The sequence below is a fragment of the Mercenaria mercenaria genome, unplaced genomic scaffold (genome assembly GCF_021730395.1).
Source record: "Mercenaria mercenaria strain notata unplaced genomic scaffold, MADL_Memer_1 contig_662, whole genome shotgun sequence".
Lineage (NCBI taxonomy): Eukaryota > Metazoa > Mollusca > Bivalvia > Venerida > Veneridae > Mercenaria > Mercenaria mercenaria.
Genome location: NW_026463551.1, coordinates 21221 through 40399, shown reverse-complemented (window position 1 = coordinate 40399; position 19179 = coordinate 21221). Strand labels below are relative to the sequence as shown.

The window sequence follows — 19179 nt, the reverse complement described above, 5'->3', positions numbered from 1 at the left end:
AGTTTTAAAGGCGCTGGACTGTCCAGAAGTGTGGCCCCTTCAGGTAGTCCCTTTCCGGAATTCAATACATATATGAATAAATTGACAAGGGTTTTGTACAATAATATAAATGTTTTATATGCTGTTATATTTTCCTGTAAAGCAATGCTTTCTTTCTATGATTTGATGACGTTTGAACTTTTTTCTCCGAAGCATGGACCTATACCTTAATGTAACGGTACATTGGCGAAGAAGGGTTAGACATCGGCCTGAAATACGGAGTAAGCCGAAAACTAGCGTACAGTCTCGACAGTCGATTTACCTGGCCAAACGTATTATCGGCTTTTGTGGTGATTTTCACGATAGGTCTTATTTTTCCATATGGTACGAACGAACAAATTTCCAAATTGTATTTTTTTTTCATTTCTCATAATCAAATCCAGGCTCGTATTTGGAATATTGTTCGTACATACGAACAAATTTCACTTAATACCATTTTGAAAAACATGCAACAATCACTGAAAATTTCAACACATATTTTAATCTATTTATTTTAAAAATACCAAAACAAATACTTATGTACAAAATGAATATAACACAAGGTCTAAAATGAATAAAACAAGAGCTGTCTTTGACAAAAGCTGTTGGTGACAAATGCCCCTTACCCAACCCCAGGTATGCACAAACAAGAGCACCGCCTTGCGGGTGCTGACGCTCATCTGATTTTTTTGTATAATAGAAATATTGTCCTACCCATGATTTTCTAAGTCTAAAAATGCTTTATGTTTTTGATTAGCCGATTACAGCGAAATAATCGAATTTAAGCCGTAATTACGTTTGTCACGTATATATTCCTGTCCGGTGACTGGTAGGCACCCAGTATAACTCACTAATATTCCTTTATAAAATTTAAGACCAGCTAGTCTTTTTTTATTTTTTTCCAGCCACCTAAAGGTGACCCATTTTTTCTCCCCGTTCATAGGTGAAGTAGGGGTCGGGGAATCATCTCCTACTGCACCTTACAATTATATATGCAAATTATGCAAATAATATGTACATTTTAATCATTAATCATATATTCTAATCGTTGGTCGATGTATGTTTCGCAGATATGAAAGTTTGAAAGATAATTCCATATCATATGCATGGAGAGAATTAAAATTCCATTAATTTTAGAAATATAGTTTGCCCGGTATATATTCCTGTCCGGTGACTGGTAGGCACCCAGTATAACTCAGTAATATTACTTTATAAAATACAAGACCAGCTAGTTTTTGTTGATCATGATCACCTGACCCACACTAGAAACCTGAATTTCCTCATACCCCATTTTACAGTAAGTGAATTTGAACGTGTACACTGTGATTTAATATATTTTATGATAATTGCGAACATCTTACGAAAAAAACCTTCATAAAGCGTTTTCTTACCAAGCTGCCTCTAAGTAAACAATCCTTTCCATCAACACCAGAGACTCTGTATATTCTGCAGCCGTATACACACTACACAAAAACCTCGCGTTTTGAATTGGATGCTTTCATTGTTTGTACACGGGGTGGCGGTGATCAGTCGCTACATTTTTAAATATTGTACAATCTACCGACTATTAATTTAAGAACATTTTATTGCAAATGTAACACAAGATACATTCATTCACAGACAGACAAAACAACACAAGCCATAGGATATTTATTCATGAAAAGGAAAAAGCAAAATGCAAAAACCAAAAAAAAAAAAAAAAAAGAGGTAAAAACAACAAAATGCACAAAAATGGAAGGTAAAGTTGAAATAAAAGTATTAGTGCATTGCTCTTTTAGTATTTAGAATATTTTAGCAAAATTAGGTAACCATAAAGGTTACAGTATGAAATAGTACATAGAAAAACTATATTCACTAGAATGAAAAGGGAAGGAAGAAAATATGCAGACGAAATGTTCTGCTGCCCCAAACCACCCCTAGCTTTTTATACATAACAGTCTTGTTGTCTGGAGATAATGACAGTGTAAAACAGTATTGGGGTCAGATCACAAGTCAAGTAAACCTATGGCTTCCAAGGATAAATTGTTGGACAGCTGTAAAGATTTGTCTGCTGTCAGTATCTGACAGAGAAGTATCACCTTAAAGTAAGGCGTAAACAGTGATAGACTGAGTGAAATTACCAACAGAAGTTAGAATTACATGCCGAGGAAGGTAATACAGTCTACATTCAAGCAAAAAATGTGAACTGGTCTCTTGTTGTCCGCAATAACAAAGCAGAGAGTTAACAATATTTCGTAAGAACAGATGGTAATTAAGACCACTGCATTTCATACGAAGTCTAGCATGAAGAATTTATGCTTTCCTACTTCCACAGTAATAATAAGAGGGAGTTTGACGTTGGTCGGCCTAAAGACGCCTCTTTAACACACTAAGCGACGGTGCATTTTTGATGTCATCCGAAAGATCGTTCCATTCGCGCACAGTCAAAGGAAGAAAGGAATTGAAGTATTGTGAAGTGCGAGATGCCACCGAGCGGAGATCACCGGAATTGCAAAGGCTGTAGTTGGAAACTGAATTAACGACAGGCGAGACAAGACTGATCAGATACAAAGGAGCGGTGCCACTGCACATTTGGAAAAACATGATAATTCTGTGATCGCGCCTTCTATCTTCAAGCGACCTCCAATTCACCTCTTAAGTCATGCAGTGATACTAGCTTATTGGCTCCAGTTACGATTCTAGCACACTCATTTAAAATTTTGTCAAGTTGTTCCTTTTCGTATCTTGTGCAGTTGTTCCAGATTACATCTGCATATTCCAAAATCGGTCGTATATTAAATGAACGGTATATCGTTTCAAGAGATCTTCGATCTAAGACCATTTTCAGCTTGCGCATAACATGAACACTTTTTCAAGCCTTGCATGTTATGTAGTTGATATGATGATGCCATTTACAATCATTTGACAGAGTGACACCAAGATGTTGATGATAGGAAACCTCAGGAATCTGGAGTCCTGCCATAAAGAGAGGTAGATGTAAATGTTGATTTGCTTTGCGAGGAAACAGTAAAGATTCAGATTTTGCAGGGTTATATTAACCATTTATCGGCCCATCTGGATATTTTCCGTATGTCCGTCTGTAGTAACTGAGTTGTCTGTTCAGGCTGGTCAACAATAATATAAAGGCTAGTAACATCAGCAAACAAACTGATCTGACGGCCAATGTCAACTACAATGTCATTAATAAAAATCAGAAACAGAAGAGACCCAAGAATAGATCCTTGGGGGACACCAGCGCCAATATCTTTCCGAGTAGAACAGGTCCCAAGAAGGATAGCCCGTTGACGTTTATTGAAAAGATAGTTTGAAATCGATTCGGGTAAAGATCCAGTAATACCTGCATTTTGTAGTTTTACAAGAAGACCTTTGTGCCAAACCTTGTCAAAAGCTTCTCTGATGTCAAAAACGACAGCCCTTACCTGAAGCCCTTCATCTAGAACTTTGCAAAATGTATTGTTGAGAAAGGTCAACTGACTGACAGTGGACTGGCCGAGTAAGAAACCAGACTGCACCGGGGTGAGAAAATTTGTGTCATGAAGGTGATTATAAATATGTTTAAATAAAACTTTTTTTCATATACCTTTTCTACACAGCTGAGAAATGATATAGGCCGATAGTTGTTTGGGAGAAAGAAGTCGCCTTTCTTGAAAACAGCACACACGTTTCCATCTTTCCAGGACAGAGGAACATTTGCTGAGTGCAGGGAATAGTTGAATAAAGAACAGAGAGGGCCTGGAGAAAGTTGCCGAGAGGCCTCGCACAGTATACGGTTACTAATTCAGCCTTGCCTATCTGCAAGTTTCTGAGAGCATCCTCAACTTCAGTCTGGATAAGAGTCACAGATGATAGCTGGCGTTCAATTGGAGGGACGGTTGAATACGGTGGAGTTTTACCGTCATCATTTAGTTGAGTATGATTTACAATACAAAGTACGTATTTAAAAGGTCAGCCTTTTCTTCATCACTTGTGGTTGGCATATTCGTGACAGGATCGATAAGGGGTGGGATTGAAACAGAAAAACCTTTAGTTATGAAAGGCTTCAATGTATTCCACCAGTCTTTTGAAGAGGATGTGCAGGTTTTAAGTCTACGAGATTAATGTAGTACGTGGATTTGGCTTGCTTGATGGAACGTATAGTCTCATTACGGATCCTTCGAATTTTAGACCAGTGCTCGTCAGATCCCGACAGTTTTGCTTTTTTGTATACACGTTTACGCCTCCGAATACTCCGTTGTATTGCGCTTGTAATCTATGGGACATCTCTAGGACGTACAGTAACGGTTTTATTTGGAATAAGGTTTTTACATATCGATAAAATTGTGTCTGTAATGTTAGAAGCGTACGCATTGATATCTGCGTTGGAACAAGATTCCCAATCTGCTGACGAAAGACTTCGTCGCAAGAGTCAAAGTTGCATTGATCGTACATCCAAATAAGCCTTGTAAACGTAATTGGCTTAGGTTTACAGGATTTAAGAATACAGTACGTGGGGCAATGTTATCTGAGCTCCTGTATAAGGTTATGATCACCGACACCGGAAGGTACAACAGATCTTGGATTAGAAACAAAGAAGAGGTCAGTATAGAGCTTGAGTTCTCTGTAAAATGCGTTGACTCTTAGAACAATTAGGTGAAATTATTTTCTTGACAAAGTGAGGCAATTTTCAAATTGGAGCGTTGGTCCATAATATTCCAGTTGAAATCACCTGTTCCGATTATGTCATGAATACCGGTATCGACAGCAAGAAAATTAATCATCTAAAAGAGTGTTGTAGACAGAGTCAGAACCTGGGGGACGGTAGAAGATTCCGAAAAGTATCCGTTTGTTGTTGCGAAGAGAGAGTTCAATTCAAAGGCATTCCAATCGATTGGGTTCGAGGTCGGGTCTACGTTCGAAGTGGATGTAATCCTTAACATAAATCACCACTCCGCCATAACTATCCCCAAATCTGTCTCTGTGAATCGGTGGATGGTAAGAATGTATAAGAAGGTCATCTTTGAGATGGAATCATTTAACGAGGTTTCAGTGAAAACTAAAATATCAAAGTCGATCAGCTCAGACGCAAGGATATTGATCTTGTTGTAGATGCTTTGAACATTATAATGAACGAAAGATAAGTTGTTACTTAGACTCAAAATATCGGAAATACCAGAACATGAGGAGACTGAAGAGACAGAAGAATGACTGGGAGATGCTCCAGGATTTTTGTGAATATCACCAGCATTCATAAGTATTATGTATAACCAGAGGTAAAAAGTAACTTGGAAAAAGCATCATACAAGATTCTGGACAAAGATGACGTTGATAGTGTAAAGTGATGATTCGGATGCACTCTCCGTAAGGGCTAATGGTTATAGTGTACTGTATTATATGTATGAAGTATGTTATAATATACACAAAAGACGGAAAACGTGTTACAGCATAAGCACAAACACCAAATCATGTACAGCGAAAGCAAAAAGTGCGAGGGGCAACTATATCAGATCATTCGAGGTTCAAACAGATGCAGATGCAAGATGTGTCTCCAGCCTCATTAGGATACCGCCAGGAGTAATGACAATAAACCATAAGTGACTAACCATTGTCAAATGGAAACAAGTAATACAAAATTCTGAAGTATCCTTTGAATACTGCAAGACGATTTCTAGAAGTGGTGGGGGCAAAACTAAGCCAGGGCAAGCTCAGTTACTGAATAGACAGTGATAAAGAAGGAGAGTAAGAAATAGAATAAGCAGGACAAGAAAAGAAACAAAGACTTTTATCGTGAATGGCACACGAACCATCTGATAGTATCAAAACTAATTCCAATTTAGTAAAAGTAATTTACTGTAAAAAAGGTGCTTTAATAACTTAGCGGACTTAGACTCTAATGGAATCATTGCAATACCGACTATTAAGATGAATGGATTAATTTAACTTTTTAACATTTGTATAAAGCTTACGAAATGTTTGTTATTATAAACGCCTACAACAGCTGATAAGAATTTAAATAAGAAATGATGCATTAACCAAGTTGACACCCTAATATTAGCGTATTATGAAACGGACGCGGCGATTCAATTACACAGTCTGGTTCCCGGCGTCTGAGACTTACGTTAATGATTCGAAGAGTGAAAACGGATACCAGTCGACTTTATACACGCGTTTTTTATTAGCATTGCATCAATGAATGTATTACTGAATGCGAAATTTATTATATATATATCAATGTCGAACTAGAAAGTTAACATAGTTCCAAGCTTTCAACTGTTCAAAACACAAATGGAAATGCTACTGGAACTTGAACATTTTAACGCCAAAAAAGAAAACAAATTAAACAAATTCAATGTGAATGGAGTGTTTGTTTATCTCTGCTTTCACTACACAATTTATCTTTTCTCTGTACAGCTCGTTTTTGAATCTCCCCAGTGCTGCACTACCAACCCCTACTTTGTTTCTGTCCCTTCTCCCCCCTTTTTTTGGCATAGCCTCTTATGCCGATCTGGTATCTTTTATATTTTGTTCTTTATTAAGGTTATAAGAAGTAGGTATTACAAACAAGAAAGATGAGTAACTGTGTTTTGATTAGCGTATTATGCTTGTATGAATTATTTCCCTTTATTTAGCTCCCCAATAGTAGTAATTATACTATGGTATTGCTTTGACCCTTGTTTTGTTTGGCACAATTAGTTCTGCCATTTAGACCAGTGTAGATCTTGATTAACCTGCAACAACAGTGCAAGGAAAAATACCCAATGGGTTTCCTCTATCTGTATTTCTCCCTACCTACCGTTACTTATCATATATATCATACATGTATGTCTCCCCTGATGATTATGATTATATATATATATATACTTTAGGATATTAATAAAGGTCATTATTGTCTCATACTATCCTGAATAAAAATGCTAATTACGTGTGATTAACAATGGCAAACAGTCCAGTTTACTAATTTTGCAATTGTAAACATTATAGCAGGTGCTAAAATGGACAATAGCAAAACTATAAAGGTATAACTTGCATTTTAATCCGTATGTATTGTTATGCCTACCTTCGAAGAAGGAGGGTTATATTGTTTTGCAGATGCCGGTCGGTCGGCCGATCTGTCGGTCGATATGTAGATCAATAAATTTACGGATAATAACTGAAGAACGCTTGGGCTTAGGAACGTTAATAGCAGACCTGGGGTCAATTACTTTAAAATGTAATTAATTAAATTACAATTACATTGAGAAATGTCCAATTAAATTACAATTACCATTACATGAATTTTAACAATGTAATTAATTAAATTACAATTACATTGGAAATTGTAATTAATTACATTCAATTACAATACCAAATGTGGAGCTTCTTACATGAACACTGCAGCAAAGTTCTTTACTTTGTACTACACAAACATGATAATCCACATGTAAACTGATTTCAATTATTTCAAAATTGAATTTAAGCTCAAATTAAAATCTGTGTTTGCGGGAGAACATTACTCTGTCTTTAATATTATTGCAAAAGGAGCTACAAGTCAGTCCTAATTAATAGTTAATACATCGTCTAGCAGAATTCGGTTAGAGAAGATGCATGTAAAGTCAGGTATTTCTCTGAGGTTTGAATTTCTCTGAAGTTTATAGGATCATGGTTCTGCAATATGTTTCAAATTTAACTAGTCTAGTTCAGTATTTAATCATTTACATTTTAAACATATATTTTAAGTTTTTATCCTTGACACTACAAGTTATCCAAAGGACCACATTGAAAATAAGTTGTAAAACATTCAGGAGTCATCCTTAGAATAACTATGTCACTAAAACTGTAGAATACTCATAATGTCTACAATAATAATTAAATTTTTTATCTTGTTAGAACTGTGAAATGCTATGTTGTTTATATCATTTAATACAACAAATTTTATCACAGATAAAAAATGATTAAACTAAATGCTAAGCATTTCAATTTTTGCTCCAATAAAAATCTAAATAATAATTATGCAAATAACAATTTCAAATCCTAATTTGATCATTTTCTCCAAAAACATAGTGACAAACATCATCAAAGATTACCAGTTGGTTCTAATGAAACCAAATATCAGAACAAAGGAGCTATGTCCAAGGGGTTAACACCTACCATAATATTCTATTGTTATTTTTCACAGCTATGAAATGCATATTAGCATGTTAAAGTGAAGTGTCACTGGTAATAAACATAAAATAATAATCCAGTTTGTTGAACAAATTATATATACTATTTGTTCAACAAACTGGATTAGCACGTGCCATGTAATTGGAAAGTAATTGAAATGTAATTGTCAATTACACCCTAAAACTGTTCTGTAATTAATTAAATTACAATTACATGTAATTGATAAATGACCCAATTACAAATTACATCCAATTACTTGGTAAATGTAATTTAATTGCAATTAATTACAATTACATTTTTAATTACCCCAGGTCTGGTTAATAGGGTGGTTGGTCATAACCAGCAGATGATCCCTATTGATTTTGAGGTCAGCAGATTAAAGGTGAAGGTCACAGTGACCCAGAACAGTTAAACGGTTTCCGGATGATAACGCAAAAATGTTTGGGCCTAGGATCATGAGAGTTCATAGGATAGTTGATCATGACCCGCAGATGACCCTTATTGATTTTGAGGTCAAGAGATCAAAGGTCAAGGTCGCAGTGACTATAAACATTTTAACGGTTTCCGGATGATAACTCAAGAATGCTTTGGCCTAGGATAACGAAAGCTGATAGGGTGGTTGGACATGACCAGTAGATGACTCCCATTGATTTTGAGATCAGTAGGCCAATTGTCAAGAACACAGGGACCTGGAACAGTAAAACCATTTCCATACGATAACTTAAGAACGCCTTGGCCTAGGAGCACGAAACTTAATAGGGTGGTTGATAATGACCAGTTCATGACCCTAATTAATTTTGAGGTCAGTAGGTGAAAGGTCAAGGTCACAGTGACTTTAAACATTTAAAATGTGTCTGGACGATAACTTAGAAATGCTTGGGCCTTGGATCAAGAAACTTGTTAGAAAGGTTTATCATGACCAGCAGATGCCCTCTCAAAGATCAAGGACACTTTGTCCAAAAACAGTAGAACTTTTGTGCACAGTGACCAAATAATTTATGTTCCTTGTGCAGTTACTGAATGCATCAATGGGGCATTTTGTGTTCTACGAGCTCTTGTTTTGATTTTGCTATTTTCTCCTTGTGTAGATTTGAGTTCTATACGATATTTCCCTTGTACATATACATGGAAATTTATTTTATATTAGTATTAATGCCTATTCTCGAGCAAGGTTAGGGGAGAAACTGCAACATCTCAAAAAATAAAGACAAGAATAACCGATAAAAATAAACACAAACTATGGTCATTTTTGCCGATGTACATTTTGGCTTAGTTCAGGTTTAACGCCGTGTTTCAACACTATTTCAGTCTTATACATGCAGGCAGTTTACCTTACCATTTCTCTAGAAAAGGACCGGTACTGCTACTAGACTCACAATTTTCTCACATAAAGATTCATGATCGGCTCGGAGTGTAAACACATAGCCCTTTTCAAACGACAGTCAAATAGTGTTCGCTATACAAATTGTGTTCGTTCTACAAACCTCGGTTACAAGGAACTGGTTCGCTATACGGATATAAGGAACCTCGATTATAAGGAACAATTTTAAGAGGTCCAAAGCTGTTCCTTATAAGCGAGGTTTACTGTACTTAAAAACTGCCTTTAAAAATGTTTAAACTGTTAATCTTATTTCTGACACGCCCGGAAACGTTACAAAATATACCATGAACATTTAACTGGGTTATTTTCTAAAATACAACTTTGTCATATATGTTCCATGTTACTTTACGGAAATTTTCATTAGCGAATTAATAATTTACTTGGAAGAATTATGTGGTCTTTATATTTCTCCACTTAGACAGAAGAGTATGCAAGTTTTTATAACTTTCAGAAATGGCTTAAGACCTGTGTAAAATTGAATGCTAAAATTTTACAGCAAAGTGATGTCTATATCAATTTTCAAGATATGTAAAACTGGTCGAAATTTTTTACTTGAAACAGACAAGTGATAATGATATTTACGATGGCTTTTACGTTTAAATTTAATCTCAGACAACTGCGTAAGTGTGTCGATTCTTTGACTTAGTGGTTAGAGCATTGGACTAGCAAACGAGCGAACGGGTCGAATCCCGTAATTGTTATAGACCTCTTAAATGATCTACAAAAGAAGCCGGCAGATAAATACTTGATATAATTTGAAATATATATTAGCCGATTAAACAACATGTTCTCACAAAACAATTAATTACATGTAAATATATTATATATCTATATAAATTCTGTAAAAAATCGGCTTGTATTTCACAATTAAATATGAACAGACAGACAAAAATTCCGTATTGTACCTTTTAAGTTCCGTATTGTACATTCCGTATTGTATGCTGCCGAACTATTTTCATTAATATGCATGACCCGACACATTCCTATAGATAGCGCACATAAAAAAACGGTATATAATAAAAGGATCATTATAATAGTAGCTAGATTTGGGACTTTGTATTGGCTCTCGTGGATTTTCCAAGGGGAGATCCGATCTGGCAAAGTCCAATTGAGCCGAATACTGCATCCCAGATCAAGCTACTGTTATAATAACCCAATTTTATTTTTCAACAGAGAGGTTAATTTTGAATAAAATGTAATTTCATTCATAAATGATACACGGTCGGGTGATATTCCTTTTTATTATCCCTCACGTAAACAATGTAAAATAGCCATAGGCCAACCAGCGGAGCCTATTTTGGAATAATACGTCATTACAAACAATAATAAGGTATGACATTTCTTTAATATCATAATGGCAGATGATATTGATTTGCATGACACTCTGCCGGGCAGTTAATATCAGGTCTGGTGATTTTCATTTCAATAATACTATAGCCGTATTTGAGCATAGGACAGATTTGACAATACTATACAATACAGAGTTCAATTAAAGTCGGTCCTTAAGTAAACAGAGAAAAGATAGTGAAACGCGACAGTACGATGGCGAAGTGCGACAGTACGATGGTGACACTACGATGGTTAAGCGCGACAGTGCGATGGCAAAGCGCGACACTACGATGGTGAAGCGCGACAATACGACGGACTGTCACCATAGTACCATCGCGCTTCGCCATTGTATTGTCGTACCTTCGCGCTTCGCGTTCACAGGGAGCAAGCACTTGCCCTTTGACGCAGTGTCGTGTTGTCATCATCGTACTATTGCGCTTCGCCATCGTACTGTCGCGCTTCGCCATCGTATTGTCGTCCCTTCGAGCTTCGCGCTCACAGGGAGCAAGCGCTGGCCCTATCGAAACACCGTAGCCATCACTGTGCAAAGAAGTATAACATACATTTTTTATTGTAGCTCTTTGCACTATGGTTGCACATTAACCAGACGATTGTTGTTTGGTAATAATTGTTAATGGCGATTTTTTTCAATGTAATTTACCTCGAATTTTATAACCGGAAGCTGGATAAGGTATGACGGACTAGCAGAACAACGATTTTGATAGTGTTAGTTATCTGGTAAATTGATCGACTTTAAAATATCTTTTTCGCTAGTTGTGCTCAGCTTACATAGGGTGAACGTTTTTCTTTCATCTGAAAGTTTGTTTACATCGATTATTGACATGCTGTTCACGTTATCAGCTGGTATAAATGACTGAAAATACGCCATTTACTTGCCAAATATTTCATAGTATATTAGGTGGGTGGGATATAATAATGTATATATCTATTGATAGAGCTTTAAGCGCCCTGTGTTATAATCGAACAAAATGTTATTGGAGCAGTTCAGTTCAAGTAAGGTTAACCTAAAATGAGGTGGCAAAATTAGTGTATCTTTCAATGTCTCTGACATACAAGCAAACGTTTAAGCACTGTTTTACATGATGGCCCTTCGGAATTGATCTTTTGTTTAAGAAACGCTTAAACCTGTCTTAGTGGGACTGAGTGCATTTGATTTCCACATTTAGATATATAGATCACGATGTTCGTTCCCAAGTTAAGGCATCGCCTACAGTGGCGGCCATTTGACTCAAAGTTTTACATGCAAAATTTCATAAAAATAAAAGATGACTAAGCAGTCATAAAATTTGTCATAATTATGTTTTAACATATGCAAGTAAAAGGATGTGCATTTCACTACCTGTATTATGCCTTTATTTGATATTTTTCTATGATAAAATTTTGCAATTTTACGTGCAGTCAAACTCAATATATATTCAATACATTTCAAAGATAATTACAGCCAATTGTAAAGCAGACTGTGAAGAATAAAGTCTTCAGAAATTATTTTGAAATTTTACAAGATTACTAAATTATACACAAAAATCCAAACACCATCAATTTAATATCCAATTTGTGTTATCTGTTCACACATAATTTACATGTATATAAACAGGTGATATTATAGGATTATGTATATAGGTTTACCTGGCTACCTGTGGTCAGTAATGCATGCACAAACAACATTTTAAATTAAATTTACATGGGGTTGTCTTTTTGTGTCTAATGCAATAACCAGGAACAATTTCGACAAAAATCCATAACAGTTTGCGGTATACATATTGTACTATGAAATTAACTTAATTTTGTCTTTGTAATATTTTTTATATTGGAGTTTGACTGCACACAAAATTTCAATATTTTGGGGTAAACGTTCGGTCTAAACGAGACTCAAACATTTTACAAGCAGCATATGTACAATAAATCACCATATGCTTCTTAAGCTGTTAAGGCTTTAGTGCAATTGTCAAGAGAAAAATACTCGGCCTGAAAATATGAACTGATACTGAGTTGTGACTGTGGCGATGCCTTAACATTATTTTACATAAAAGTATCACTATTTACTACTGAAACATGAACCGTTTTAGACTGTAGTGATAATGTATAATAACCAAGTCGAACATATCAATGGAAACGGAAAAATAGGTATTACAAATCAAAGTTACCTTGAGCCCAGCTATATTCTAAAAATCATCAGTTACCATAATCCATTTTCTTAGATTACGCATGACATTTCAATACGAGTACAGAAAAGCCGAAAACATTAAAATACTCAGAATTACGTACTTTCAAGATAAAAGTTGTGAAGTTTGCATGGATAATGAGTCTCTGTGGTAATTTATTTATTATTTTAACAAATGTTAAAGAATCAATATACAAACATATTTAGTTTGTCGTAAACATTGCCGTTGATCCTCTCGTTAATTTCCAGATAGGACATTAAGGTCTACTACCGCTTTTATTTTAAGGTGGTACATAAGTGGAAGCTACAATTACCGATCAAATAACTCTGAACCAAACAGACATATTCCCCTTACATTGCCTTTGCAGGTAAGAAAGCTCAGACGGTATTGTCTTATAATTAAGAGGTGAAAGTGTCCACGGAATGTTTTTAGTGTTAAACTAGGCATAGGAAAAAGAGATCAATATAATTGCACCTTTACTAATCCTACCATGTGTTCTGTATTACAAAAGTGCTTCTATTGTGACATTTTGATACAAGCCAAACTGTATTATCTGCACTATAAAATACTTACTGGTATTTCATTTTATTATCGGCTTGTTAAAAGTTAATTTTTACCATAAGTAAGTTCAACTTGACAAAATCATAGGAACCAGTGTTTCAGGGGTAAATCAAACACATATTAATAAATCCTAAACGATTTTGTTGTGCACAAATGTATAATATTGTGTCTTAAACCGTTTTCGTTTTCTACTCTATTGTGTAATTGCAAGGGAAGTAAACTAATAAATATCTCTGCTTTAAAAAAAAACTAGCCCAAGGCAAGAGTTGACATTCTTTGCGGATCACAACTTTGAATTAAATATTAAAATTTCTGTTATCGATATTAGTGAAACAATCATATTAACAAAACTCGATAACTGTGGCCTTTATTTACTAATACCGGATCAACCAATAACAATGAAGTAGGAAATCGGTTGGACACATTACATGACAAATATCTTGTATCGCAAAACCTATGTAAGAAGCGGCGTGGTCTAGTGGTTAACACGTACGATTTGTAAGCTTATGGTGCTGGTTCGGATACAGGACGGGATACTTTTTAAAAAAAACTTTTTCTAACATGTTTTTTACCTGGAGAAGAATACAGGTAAAACTATTTGTATCATGATTTTCTCGTGCACTTATACTAAGTTCTTATATTTTTCAGAGGATTTCATATTAGAATCTATATTAAATCTATTAACATTGCAGAATGAATAGAGAAAATTCTTGCAAGAATGAAAGAAAAAATAAATACAAAAGACGATATAAAAAAGACCTGCAAAATAGAATTAGTAAAATCATTTTAAAAAGAAGGACTCGAACCTACAGCATACAAACATAAAAAGAATAAAAATCCAACACACTATCCACTTGACTACAAATCTGTTATGGATTACTGAATCATATCTAGAGTTAATAATACTACTACAAATTAACACCACTTATCGTAAATACACCTGCTTTACCTGGTTTTGGATTTTACCAAGTACCGTTAAAATAAAATTATCGCGATCCATTAATATATTGCATATTTGTGGAATCATTTTTGTTCATTTCAAGGACTTGGAAATCAATTTCTAGACTTTATTTAATGTATTTCAATGAAAATGTTATGGTCTATCTCTAGTTATACAGGTTTCTGTTTTCTATTGCCTTGTTCTAATATTACAAATAGGCCTATTTTATTTATTTTCATGCAGATGCAAAACAATCAAATTCTTGCTCTTTACTTTCCTTATTTTCTTAATATAAAAGTCTGTAGAGCTTTGTGGGGACCATGTAGCCAAATATCGTTTAATAGGCAATTTCCCAGCTTTTATTATATTTGACTGGCTTATCAGAGTAGGTTGTCCCCCTTGAAAGTTATCCGATAATCAATATTGGTTTCCCTATTGATATTACTTTAAGCAATAGATTATACAGGAAATTGATAAATTTCAAATATGTCTTTTGGTCTGTGAATATTTTACCAGATAAGACAGTAAACTTCAATTTTTTCTCTTCAATTCAATGTGAAAGTATTTATTCTAACTGAACATCTTCTTGCTTCCAATTTTGTTTTAAAAGTATCACCGTCGTTTATAATGAACATATAGTGAAAAACAGTAAACTTTTCAATTTCTTTTACTTTAGAGGCAAATAATTCATACTTTCCAAAGCATGACAATTTATTATCGCATATGTAGGTAGATACTCTCTCATTTTCTGTTAAGCTAATCCACTAAAAATTAGAAGTGAACTAACAAATGTTCTAATAACTGTAATAACGGCATGTTTATGGGCGAAGACATAAATGCTTTTGTCTCTACTATATTACATATTCTGTTTAAGATAAAGGGCACAATAAAATAAAAAATAATGGTGCTGCAGTGCCATTTTGATGAAGATCTATCAAGTGGTTCATTTAAGACAGGTTTTTGTCTATTTTTAGCCGTACGAGTGGCCAAATTCCCCCATTTGAACAAAACTGATAGAGGACCTCACCAGGCTTCTACAGACCAAATTTGGTATTATTCTGACTAATAGTTTCAGAGGAGAAGATGTTTATGTAAAAGAATTACTGGTCGCCAAACACGACAAAAACGAAATTGTTGCAGGCTCGGTTTGACTGAACCTGTTCATTGATGGAAGTGGAAGTGCAAGCTACCGTCTACACCCTCTAACCCCGGGTTTAGCAGAACACAGCATTTACACATGTTATAAGTACCAGAATGTAATTCAGAGACATTCTCAAATGTGTTCATATGGTAGTGCACATAGAACCTTTAATGATGCACAGAATGCAATTCCATGAAAAGCGGCGTACGGTCACCAGATAAAAATAATGACTGCCCTAAACAAGAAAACAATGGGCAGAACTAAACTTAGAATTTAGAAAGGGGATCTGTGGTTATTGAGCCTGCATATCACAGAAACTGCCAAAAGGCAAATTTAAAAAGCAGGCGCCATATCAGAGGTGATTAAACAATACCCAAAACTTTTAAAGCCGGAGTATTGGAACCAACCAGGCCGAAATGAACAAGCTAAAATATAAACAGTACACTAACACAACATAAATGTCGTGTTGAACGACCTGAAGAGATCGAAATACAACAGCTCTGTTTGAAGGTACGGATACATTCTACGGCCGCCACATGACACAAACAACGCTGCTGTGATAATCATACGAACTAAAAATGTATAAACTTTATCAATATAAACTTCTACTGTCTTGAGCCAGTAATTGTTTTGGCTAAGCTTGAACCGGCTTACTGAAATACCAGATTATGTATATAATGGTATACTACATGAAATATGACAACCATTGAAACATTCAAAGTAAATCCTAAACTAATAACCGAAGAAAAATAATGCTTCATATGAAATATTTTTAAGTGACACGCAAGCTATCCCATTATTGTTCTGCATTGGAAATAAGGCTTAAAGTTAGTCAGACGCAATATGATTAGCTCCCACGTTTCTTGTGAAAATACTGCAGGTTATAAAGAAAATACACTTACCATTTTTTAATTTGTTGTATATATCTTCTTTGCTTTCTGCTTTTGATTTCTCAATCTGCTTTAATGCTTCATCAGTTTCTAAATTAATTTTTGTTACTCCAGCTTTGGCTTTGACTTCTAACTTGTTAACCCCTTCCTCAGTATATTCTTTTAGGTGTTCCATTCGAGTTAGTGCCTCTGTTCTCATTCCTTTCACTCCTTCGTTTCTGGCCTCCGCTATTTGTTTTACAGCTTTATCAGCTTCTGATGCAATTGTTTTCACCTGAGTATTGGCTTCCGTTTCCATCGTGTTAATTTCAGCAGTGACCTCTGTTTTCAACCTTTTTACTTCTTGATCAGCAACATCTGCTAACTTTCTCTTAACAGTATGTCCTTCTGCAACTATATCTTCTTTTTGCTTTTCTCCTTCAGCTTCTACGTCTTCAACCGATTTCTTTGCTTGTTTTTCTATTTCATCCATTGCAGATATGTATGCTTTATCTAGTTGAGACACTAACGCTTTTCCATGTCTGTCAATAGCACCAACATATCTTTTGGTCATTTTGATAAGTTTTAGCTTTTGCCTTTCAGCATCCTTCTTGTAATCTTCTTTTGCAGTCCTTATTTCATCTTGAACTGCTTTACCAACATCATCAAGAACTTTCCGGACATCGTCTTTACCAATGACTAAGGTATCATTTTGAAGCTAAAATATATTCAAAATGATTATAGGGAAATATCGAAAGATAATGATTTTTATTTAACTATTAATTATTACATTTTTGCTAGATAAATTTGCACACTGATCTTTATAACAATACTATCTGTAAAAATACATACTGGAAGATATAATTTTTGAAAATTCATTTTAAGTATTTGACACTACATATAGAACATTACTAACGCAAAACACTAGAGATTACCTTTAACAAGGCAGTCTAAACGACAGCTAAATCCCCCGCCACTGTTATGGATAGTGAAAGGGTAAACCTTTCACCTTTAGCTGTGACCTTGACCGTGAACTGATATGGCTGACTCATGAATTCTGCACATCGTCTTGATGAGGTGATCATTTGACCCACGTTTCATGAAAATCCTTCAAGGGGTTTAGGAGATACAGAGTTCATACCTTTGACCTTGAGTTGTGACCTTGACCTTAAATGGACATGACTGACTCATGAGCGCTTGATTAGGTGATCATTTGACCCAAGTTTGATGAAAATCCTTCAAAGGGTTTTGGAGATACAGAGTGGACACACAATGGAATGCTCTAACCTTTGAGCAAAAGCTGTTACCTTGATCTTGAGCCAGCATGACTGACTCGTAAGTTCTGCACATCATTTTGATAAGGTGATCATTTGACCCAAGTTTTATAAAATTCCTTGAAGGGGTTTAGGAGATATGGAGCGGACACAAAATGGAAGGCTAAAACCTTTGACCTTGAGTTGCGACCTTGACCTTGAGCTGGCATGGCTGACACATGGGTTCTGCACATCGTCTTGATGAGGTGATCATTTGACCAAAGTTTGATGTAAATCCTTAGGATGATTTTTAGATATACAATATCTGTCAATAGAAGAAAATCTAGAAATAAAAGTTGCTGGTGACAGACGCCATGAAAAGCACTGTCAAATTCAAATAAAGCGAACTCGTCGGTTCATTAGAAGATTGACACTAACAAGAGGACTATGATGGCTCTACAAGGGTTGACCTGAGTTTCAGAGCTTAAATTGGTGTACAATTCTGATAGACGACTATAATATGCTGGCAACGAAATATATCCGGAAAGGAATGAAAAGATGGATGGATGGGTGAGGGGTGTGACCAGATGAGAGTAACTTCACATGTTGATAATGAAACTTGGTAGAAAATGAAAAATGGAAATACTGTTGGGTAGAGGGGGTGCCTGATCGGGGTGGTGGGGTTTTGGGGTTGACAGAGATGAGGAGCGAAGTTGGGGGAGAATACAACTCTGCATGTTGATAAATATTCATTGAAGGTTTAAAAACGCTGTTCTTGTCACAGGGTGAGAAAAATGTGCAGTCAGTCCTAAGCTGAAACCCGGGACCCTCTCGCTTACAGGGGCGTGTGCTCTACCGACCGAGCTAACCGGCTGCCTGACACATATTCTTCCCTTACATGATCAAGTCCGTACCGTGACAGACACACCCACAAATTGGAAATTTGTCCATGAATTCCGGAGGTACATAATGGTAACATTGCAAGCGTCGTAAAGCTGACCAAGCAAGCATGCAACGGCCCTATGTTGGGCCCCAAATGTCACAAGGTACGAAAAATGTGCAGCTAGACGGGAATTTGAACCCGGGGCCTCGGAATACCGTTCCGATGCTCTACCGACTGAGCTACCCGGCCGCTTACACATTTTCTCGCCAAATTCAAGTTCTATACCGTGACATTCTCAGTCTATAAAGTTTCCTGAAAATCAAACAAACAGCTCTTGAAGAGTAATTCGAACACTTCTTTCTGTGACGGACAGAAAAAAACAGGGATGTATACAAGCTACATTACATCTCATCACATACGGAGATGCATACATGTAATTGTTGTGTCCTTTTGTTTCTGTACAACTACTAGTGATACTTATACTTTTGAAAGATTCTTCCATA

General features: G+C 35.6%; 1 protein-coding gene across 1 annotated transcript in view; it reads right to left on the bottom strand.

The window, feature by feature from the left end:
- LOC123543639 (uncharacterized) overlaps positions 1-19179 on the bottom strand; it is a 35998-nt gene that overhangs the window by 15271 nt on the left and 1548 nt on the right. Inside the window, exon 3 of the mRNA XM_053536012.1 lies at positions 16574-17258. Within this exon, the coding sequence (XP_053391987.1) occupies positions 16574-17258 (685 nt within the window). The remainder of the gene's footprint in view (positions 1-16573; positions 17259-19179) is intronic.